General features: G+C 43.8%; 1 gene segment (V, D, J or C); it reads left to right on the forward strand.

The window, feature by feature from the left end:
- The first annotated feature begins 204 nt into the window (after positions 1 to 204).
- LOC140498811 (immunoglobulin lambda variable 7-46-like) lies at positions 205 to 770 on the forward strand. The segment is given in 2 exon segments: positions 205 to 310; positions 454 to 770. Coding segments are annotated over 2 exon segments (360 nt in total).
- The last annotated feature ends 9,118 nt before the right edge of the window (positions 771 to 9,888 follow it).

Raw genomic sequence — 9,888 nt, forward strand, 5'->3', positions numbered from 1 at the left:
ATGGGCGCCTGAGGTCACAGCAAGTGTTTCCTCTCTGGGCACAGTGGGGTAACTGCAGGGCCATGCTTTACCTTGCCCCACACACTGCATACTTAAGACTCTACCCTAGAAAAATCCTCTAGGTCAAAGCCCCCTTAATGACAGTTTGGGGAAATATTTGCATGAAGCAGCCTTCCATCCTACCAGGCTGGGGGATGGGAGACATAAGAAGGCCTGGTAGGATCACAGCCCAAGGTCTGGGGCCCCAGGAAGCAGAGCATTTCCACCATGGCCTTGACTCCTCTCTTCATCCTGCTCACTCTCTGCAAAGGTTCGGAGAAAGACTCCCTAAGACATGCTGGAGGGGAGCTTTAGTGGTGAAGTAGGGGGTTTGGGCATGAAGCAAGGGGCCTTGGTAGCAATGACTCTGCCTTGATGTCTGACATGTGTGTCTGTTTGTCCTGTTGGTTTCAGGGACCGTTGCTCAGGCTGTGGTGACCCAGGAGCCATCTCTGAGTGTGATCCCAGGAGGAACAGTCACCATGACCTGCAGCTCCAGCACAGGGGCAGTCACCTCTGGGAACTATCCTGCATGGATCCAGCAGAAATCTGGCCAAGTTCTCAGGACGTTTATCTATAGTACCAATAGTCTTGCATCAGGTGTCCCTGCCCGGTTCTCAGGTTCCCTCCTTGGGAACAAAGCTGCCCTCACCATCACAGGAGCCCAGCCTGAAGATGAAGCTGACTATTATTGTGTCTTGTATTACAGTAGTCCCCTGCACAGTGATTGACTCAGAGGAGGAACTAAGACAAAAACCTCAACCTGTTCTCAGAGGGAAAGGTTCCCTGGGTCTGTGGATTCCCAGCTTCTGGCCTGGCCCTGGATTGTTTCTACACTGACTCACTTTCTGCTCTTATTTGATAGATCAGTCCTAGCAGAGGGTCTCCACAGGGGTGGTCCCAGGAGCCACAAGCTATTCCACTTAAAGAGTGTTTGGGCAACTTTCCAGTCCCATCACCTTCTAGGGTCTTCTTGCACAGCTCAGTCTGTTGATCCCCCCAAAATACAACTACTGAGACACCTTTCCACAATGTCTTGTTTGTAGACAGTCTGTCCTTTTCATCATGTAGATGAAGGTATTGAAGATCTTAAAGCTACAAGTGCCGACAAATGACATCAGTTATGAGAGAAAGGGCAAAGGTAAGAGAGTTGATCCAAATGGTGGGAGGCACCATCCAGGATGGGTCAGGGCTTGTCACAGATTTACAGTTAAGAGATCTCTGAGGATGTTAGTAACATGCACATCACCAGCAATTCAGCGTGCTTTAGTGGTAGAGACACCAAACCAAAAACTGACTCTAGAGTTTGTTGGCCTGGGTTCAGATTGTGCTTCTGCTACTTACTCCCTGTGAGATGGTGATGGAGATCCTTAACCTCCCAATGACTCCATTTCTTCACCCAGAGAGGGGGAGAGGGAGAGAGAGAGAGGTAGCAAGACAGAGAGAGAGAGAGAGAGAAACAGAGAGAGAGAGAGAGACAGAGAGAGAGAGAGAGAGAGAGAGAGAGAGAGACAGAGACAGAGACAGAGAGAGAGACAGACAGAGAGAGACAGAGAGAGACAGAGAGAGAGACAGAGAGAGAGACAGAGAGAGACAGAGAGAGACAGAGAGAGAGACAGAGAGAGACACACACAGAGAGAGAGACAGAGAGAGAGAGAGAGAGAGGGAGACAGAGAGAGACAGACAGACAGACAGAGACAGAGAGAGAGAGAAACAGAGACAGAGAGACAGAGAGAGACAGAGAGAGAAAGAGACAGAGAGAGAGACACAGATACAGACAGAGAGACAGAGAAAGAGACAGAGACACAGCGAGAGAAATATGGAGAAAGACAGAGAGAAAGAGACAACGAGACAGAGACACAGAAGCAGAGAGAGAGAGAAGTTCTCCCTACTCAGTCACCAGTGATGGGACTGCTTCCTCATCTCCAAGTGCAGAGACCTTGAACACTGAGTTACTGGTGCCCATTTGTAACCAGAGGAGCTCTGGATGCTGCTGTATAGAATGGCCTTGTAGCCCTAATTGTATGAATGAATACATCCATAAAACATTTAATAGCACTTGCTGTGTGCACAGCACAGTGGTAAAGTGTGGAGAAATCAACAGACAAGTCAGACAGTCTGTGCTGTAGTAGGGGGAATGGCCCACATGAAAGTTGGCTGTTTGGCAGATGGAAAGGTCCTGTGGTTCCAGGGACACAGCAGCATAGTAGATGTGTTGCCTTTTCTTTGTCATTCCCACCAATAGAATCATACACATTCCTGATGTGAGACTGTCTTATGATGGCACAGGTTTTGTTAATAAGAATCCCATTTTCTGGGTCTCCAGCAGCTGTGGCTCCACAGGACCAGGGCTGAGGCCACTGACCTGAAATTCACAGGCTCTTGGGTGCTGGGTTCAAGGCTTTCTCCATAAGAGTCTCAGCAGAGATGACTTTCACAGTGGTAGTGGCATTTGAACTTGCCTGGCACACACTGCCTCCTGTCTCAATATCAAGGTGTCCTGGTTCTTCATCCACTCTCTTCCCCCAATAATGGCAGCCAGGTGGCATAGTCGGTGGGAGATTGGACTGCCGTCAGGAAGGTTTGATTTCAAAACAAATCTGAGGATGTTTCATACCTATGAGATTGGCTAATAGGACAGAAGAGGTAAATGATAAATGCAATAGAGGATGTGGGCAAAATGAGACATTAATGCACTGTTGGTGGAATTGTGAACTGATTCAACCATTCTGTAGAGCAGTTTGGGACTATACCCAAAAGGCAATGAAAGCAGGCATATCTATGACCTAGCAATACCACCGCTAGTGGTAATAAAAAGAAATTAATTAAGAACTAAAAAAGGAAAGGAACCTTCATATACAAAAAAATCATTGTAGCAGTTCTTTACAGGGGGCAAAGAATTAGAAATTGAACACATACCCATCAATCGGGGAATAACTAAATAAAGTGTATGGTATGTGATTGTGATGGAATACTACTGTACTATTGAAGAAATGATGAGCAGGATGCTTTCAGAAAAACCTGGAAAGCCTTACAGGAACTAATGCAAAGTGAAATGGACTGCGTACAAAGCAACAGCAACGTGGGCAGAGAATCAGCTGTGAAGGACTTAGTTATTCTCAGCCATACTCAACCAATATCTAACAATACACAGGACAGCTCCTCAGGACATATGATGAAAAATGCTATCCATCCCCAGAGAAAGAACTGATGGTATTTGAAGGCTGATTGGAATATGTTTTAAACTCTTTATTTTTCTTTGACTGTTTTCCTTCACACTATGACCATGAAGTTTTGCATGACTGCCCATGCGTGGCCTACATGGAATAGTTGGCCTTCATACTGGGAGGGAGGAATGAGGAGGGAGAAAGGCACAGAAAGTTTTGAAAATGAATGTTAAAAAGTGTGCTAACATGTAACTGCGAAGAATAAAATACTAAATACAAGTATGAGAAAAGAAGCAGATAACACAGTTTAAAACCCAGATGTTCTAACACGATACAGTGCAGAGATACATTAACTTGACATTTACATACTGAGAAATGATGGTAGAGAAGTATTAAAAGTATTTCCTTTCCGTAATTAAACTATTATGTTTTTGTAAGAGCAGAAAACAATATTTATAGCCAAATCACTACAATTCATCACATACACTAGTCTCAAATCTGATCCAAGGTGTTTCTGGCAGCATTCATTGGCATTGCCTGGCATCACAGCATGCAGAGTGCAAAGGTATGCTTGCTTTGTGTTCAGAACCAGGGCTGCAGTGAAATCACAAGATGGAACGTGGGCAAGGGCTGCCAGAGAAACCTTGGATCCATTTTTGTTTGGTTTGGAATTAATGGGCAGTGGGGAGATAAGAGACACTGGCTGGAGCCCAGCCCAGCTCTGGACTCCAGGACACAGCATCTGCACCATGGCCTGGACTGCTCTCCTCATCATGCTGCTCACTCTTAACAAAGTTTTTGGGGAGAAATCTGGTAGAGGTTGATGGGAGGGCTGAGCATGAAGCAAGGCAGGGATGCCTCTGGCACCATCCTAATGTATCTATCTGTCTGTCTGTCCTGTTGGCTTCAGGGACCAGTTCTCAGGCTGTGGTGACTCAGGAGACATCTCTGAATGTGATCCCAGAGGGAACAGTCACCATGACCTTCAGCTCCAATAAAGCAGTGGTCACCACTGGGCACTATTCTGACTGGTTCCAGCAGAAATCCAGCCAGTCTCCTAAGATCCTTATTTACAACACCAACAATTTTGTATCAGATGTCCCTGCTGGGTTCTCGGGATCTGTTCTTGAGAACAAAGCTGTTCTCACCATCATGGAGCCTAGCCAGAGGATGAGGCTGATGATTACCATATCCTGTGATACAACAGTGCTACTCAAGGTCACAGTGAGAGATTCAGATGAGGAACTCAGAGGTCCATTGGAGGAATTGGGGCAAACTAGGGCCCAGGATCACATAGCTAGTGAGTGTCTGAGGCCAGATTTCACCTCAGGAAGAGGAGTCTTCCTGACTTCAGGTCTGCCACTCTATCCACTGGGCCACCAACTGCTCCATTTTGGACAGACATAATTAAAATGTAGAGGTCACTAGGAATAGTTTTTCTTAAAAGCCAGTTATGACTTTTGGACTCTTCCCAGTTACATCACCAGAAAGTTAAGGCCTGGTTACTATCCTGGACCTCTGAGGTCCTTTGAGTATGAAGGCCAGCAGAAACCCCTACCCACTGCAGGTCCCATGACCTTAGTGTGGCCAGGCTATAGCCAGTGGGGCAACTCCTCCCTCAACAATGCCTTACCTCACAATGAACCGCAGAGTGAAAAAAGACCTTCAACAATGGGGGGGAGGGGGGGAGGGGAGTGTTTTCTGTTAGTAATTTCTGGCAAGGTTCTTTTTGTTTTATTTTCCACTAAAACACGAGAACACAAATAAAGAACAGAGGAAAGAAACAAAAGCACATCATAATCTTAAATATTGGAGCTTAAATACTAAGTAAGAAAGGGGGAAGCATGGCATGTGCATAGCAGAATATGAGAGGATTCAAAATATGTAACAATGAATTTCCATTTCAAGAAACCCTGTATAATATATACCCCATGTTGCATTGAGAGCTGTCCACCTTTTCTTTGCTTCCCTGTAAGTTTCTTTTTTTCTCTGCTGCACTTTTTTTTTACTTTTTTCTTTTGTTTCCTCTCCTCCTCCCCCCTGAAGGTTACAACTCAGTGTGGATGTTTCTCCATAACTGTAGCTACATACATACATACACATATACATATACATATATACACATATAGACATATACTTTCCCAAACAAATTCTATTCCTGATCTTTGTTTTTCTGTTTGTCCATATTTCTTGTTTCCTATCCCTCCTGCTTCCTCTACTTTACTTCCACCCACTACCTCACCCTCCTATTACTTGCCTGCCCTCCTTCAAAGATCCCTACCCATCCTCCCATTTCCATAAATCTAAACACCTTTCTATAGCCCCTATAAACAATCCCCTCACTCTCCTAGAGATCCTTCCCTGTTCTCCCAATCCCATTGATCTACACACTGTGCTACATGCCCCTTTTCCCTATTCCCTCCCCTTTCCCTCTAAAGATTCTTCTCTTTTCTTCTCACCCCTGCCTGTGCCCTTACTATTTCATTTCTTCTGAATTTAGAAGACTTTTATTCTCTTCTAAATATGTATGTGCTGTTGTCTCTTATACCCATTCCTGATAAAATGTAGAATACCAGAACTCTCAGGTCTCCTTCCCCATCTAATTCCTCTGTATAGATTCTTCCTCTTGTACCTCATTTGCATAAAATAATTGCTCTTTATCACTGTTCCTAAATGATTTTACTTTTTAAATTTTTATCATACTCAGTTTTACCCCACTCTTATGAGCTGCCCAATTATTAATAAGAATCTATACATTTTACATATACAAGTAAACAATCTGTCCTTATTGAATCCCTTATAATCAGTCTTTGGTACATATCTTTCTCTTGGCTCTAGTATGTTGAATCTTCTATTAAGTTCAAGTTTTTTTTCTTTTTTTTTTTTTTTTTACAAAGTCTTGAATGTTGATGAAATATCCAGGTGTAAGCTGGCCTTGCGCTCTTTGTAACACAGCTGGATCTGGCATCCCTTGTCAGCAGAGGTTCCTTCCATCTTCCTGGGCTCAGATGCTCAACTCCCCTCACTAGTCCAGAGGGAAAAGTTCCAGAGCCTTGGGCCAAGGCAGACTCTAAAACCAATAACCCCAGGGCTTGCCACTTATTGTTAAAGAGGACTCCAGCCTGGAGGTGTTTACTCTCAGCAGGATCAACCTTAATTTTGGGACTTCACTTTTGATCTCAAGTCAACCCAGGAAGACCTCTGTGGTGCTCCTTTTTTAATATATTTTTACCCGTCCTTTGCTTGCCCTAAGGTGCTATTTCATCTCTTTTCTTGGGGGAAATTGAGAGCTTGGAATTTTCTGATCTACTTCACCATGTTTCCAGATTTTCACCATAGTGATCCTTAATAGGATGATCCTTCACCTGGAATTTTGTCATCCGCCCATGAGTCAGTGAGGCTTCAGAAAGGGCTGAGGAAGGGTCATCAAAGGAGTGAAACAGGGCTGTGTGCTTGCTCCCATGCTTTTTAGCATGGTGTCTGCAGAAATGTGGGAAGCCTTCAGGGAGGATGATCACAACATCACAATCAGCTACTGCACCAAGGATTATTGAACTTCAGGTGACCACGAACCAGTCGAACAGTACTGGGAGACTTAAATCTCAACTATTTGTTCCCAGGTAATTGTGCACTCAATGCAGCCTCTAACTTGAGATGCAACACAGTATGGATTCATTCTCTGTTGTTGTGGTCATTTTGACCTGACAATGAACACTAAGAAAACAGATTCTCTACCAGCCAGCACCATACCTTCAACAGGAAGAACTATCAGTTACAGCAAATACAGGAGTTGTGAATACAGTCTGCTTTCTACAGATGTAGACATTGATAATAAATTCGACACAATCACTCCCAGACGTACCTTACAGTTTGTGAGAAAAGAGTTTTACACTCCTACCAAACGGAATGTACGGCCTGTTGTGTTGACCTCATTGCTGCATGACTGTGAAACCTGAAAAGTCTACCAGCACCATTCCAGCAAATACAATGGCTTCCATTTGAACTGTTTCAGGAAGATTCTGAAGACCATCTGACAAGATAAAGTACTGGATAATGAGGTCTTTTCTCAAGCTAAACTTGGAAGTTTGGCATTCAAACCCTATTGCAGAGAGCCCAACTCTGATGGGCTGGCCATGTTGTTCAAAGGCCAAACATACATTTGCCAAAAAGACTATTTTATGGAGAACTTGCATGGGGCAGGTGATCACACGCTGCTCAGAAGAAGTGATACAAGGATGCTCTCAAGGTCTCTCTCAAGAACTTAGGCTTGACTGTGCAACATGGGAGACACTGGCAGAGGACTGCTCAGCATGGCGTGCTCATATCAAAAAGAGTGCTATGCTCTGTGAGTAAATTTGAGACAGAACAAATTAAATGTAGGATGTGCAAATTTGGAGTATCCACCCAAATGCTCATGCGGACTATCTGTGTCCAACCCATGGTAGAGCATTCAGAACTCATATTGGTCTGATGAGCCACAGTCGGTCTCACTGAAACTTCACTTTATCATGGTGATGTCATTTTGGTACTTTTCCAGAAGGAAGGACAACAACTAACATGCATACTTATATACATATGTGTGTGCCTACTTTTGGACAGGGCTAAGGAAGACATTTCTTTTACCTGACCCTATATGTTTGGAAGAGGGGTTTGGGTTCTTCTTTCTTTCTTAATGTCAGGTAGTGAAATAGGAGGGAAAGAAGGACAAATTTTGCTGATTGAAAAAAATAAAGCAAAGATATATGGGGAGCTCTGTTAGTAGAATGAAGGAAATGTTCCCATTGGTCATGTGAAATTGATGTCATGCGTTATTGGGGAACTGAGATCCAAAACATGTACCTTGGCTTTTAAAATTAACTGCCCTGAAAAGGTCAGATTGCCAGTACAATGATAATAACAACCATTGCTTAAGATGCAGGGGACAGTATCAGTATTAATATATTTTTCATGAAGGTACTGGTAGACTCATGATGGGTGAGTTTATTGTTTAAAATGAAGGGGACAGTATCAGTAGTTATATTTTTCATAAACACACAGGTACCCTCATGCTCGGAAAGGGGCTAGTACTCTTTCGATATCTCCATTATCAGCTGCTACTGTGGGCACCTGCAGACCAGCTTTCCCTCATCGCTAAGCAGGGCCGCACCAAAGTTCCTCCAACCTTAGTTACCCATGCCTTCTGGGATCTTTGTGAGGATCCCATTACATCACAGATGTGGAATGCTTTGCAATCTTTGAAGTGAGGTGTGAAGGCCACCTGTTCCTTGTGTTGCTATTACCAAGGGATGGCTTGTAGCTGGGAAGATGGAGATGGTGACTCTGGTCAACTTGGCTGACTAGGCTGTTCCTGAGGACCTTGTCCAGAGGAGGGGAATGAGATTTCAAGGCCACAGCCCAAAGAGATGGGACCATAGAACCAGATGCCTGGTACATCCATGTATGTAAGACCATGAGGTGGTTATAAGGCTTCCCTGGCCCCTAATATATATTCTGCCCTCAGTTATCTGGTGATTAGTCACTGACAATGGTCTCTACAGAGACATGCATGTCCATGAGGAGTTCTGGGGATCATTCCTGCCTCAGACATCTCCAGCTGTGTCCTTGCATCCAAGGCACAAACACAAGTGGAAAGACATGCTTTGGAATCTGTCCCATTATCAACAGAGACTACTTGACAGCATCCCTCATGGATGGGCTTGTGAGTCCCTGTGTGATCCAGGAAGCTGCAGAATCCTGGAGCTGGCAGACTTTGCTTCAGGTAGATATTCATGTGAGCAAACAGAATAAGAACTTTCTGAGATAACAGTTGGGCTGAGAGTCTAAAGGACCCTGGCAGTGATGTCTAACAATCATTATTTGCCAGATGCAACAACCTTTTTTCAGTCCTCATACTTCTTGACCTCGTTACAGCCTTTAACAGTTATCACCTTTTAAAAATACCATACAATATAATGCAATATACAGAAAAAACCATTTTTAAAGTACTTACTAGGTGTTACGTAATGTGATAAGCAAAGAAGATACAAAGAAGAGAAGAAGAGATAGCCTTTGGTCTCAAGGAACTTCTGATCTAAAGGGGGAGGTCAACACACAAAAAGGAAGGTAAAAAGTGAATGGAGGGGAAAGGTACCTTTGAGGAGGGGCATAATTGTGTACTGGCATCCAATGAGAGCATTTTATGGGAAATGAAGAGCCCTGGGCTTTCAGAGCCCTTTTTACATGGAGGTTTGGAAGGAGTGTTTTGCTCTGCTTTCCAGCCTCCAATCAAAAAGGCAGAGTGCACTGCAGGTTCTGAGGAGGTGAAGTAGTCTCTGTGATGAGGAGTCTCCTTCTGCTGAGCTTTTCTTTGAGGCAGAAATCCAAACAGTGCAGCTGATGGGAAATGATGCTGGCTCTTTGACACTCTCTTAACTTTAGGTTATTCAATATGAATAAGCGACCTGAGGTTGCCTGAAAGTCACTTCATCATCTTCAGGTGAAAAAACTCAAGCTGCTCTAAGAGAACATTTCTTTGAGTTTCTACAACAACTAATGAAACTGAAAGTTCTCCAGATCCCTGCATTTCAAATATAGGTCCAGATAGAAATTTTCATTCCATCTGTGCAAAAAAGGGATACTCCAAATGGATAACAGAATTCACTTTAATTAGTGTAAGTAGCATAGCTTAAAAAGTAATCAAATC

The sequence above is a fragment of the Notamacropus eugenii genome, chromosome 4 (genome assembly GCF_028372415.1).
Source record: "Notamacropus eugenii isolate mMacEug1 chromosome 4, mMacEug1.pri_v2, whole genome shotgun sequence".
Taxonomy (NCBI): Eukaryota; Metazoa; Chordata; class Mammalia; order Diprotodontia; family Macropodidae; genus Notamacropus; species Notamacropus eugenii.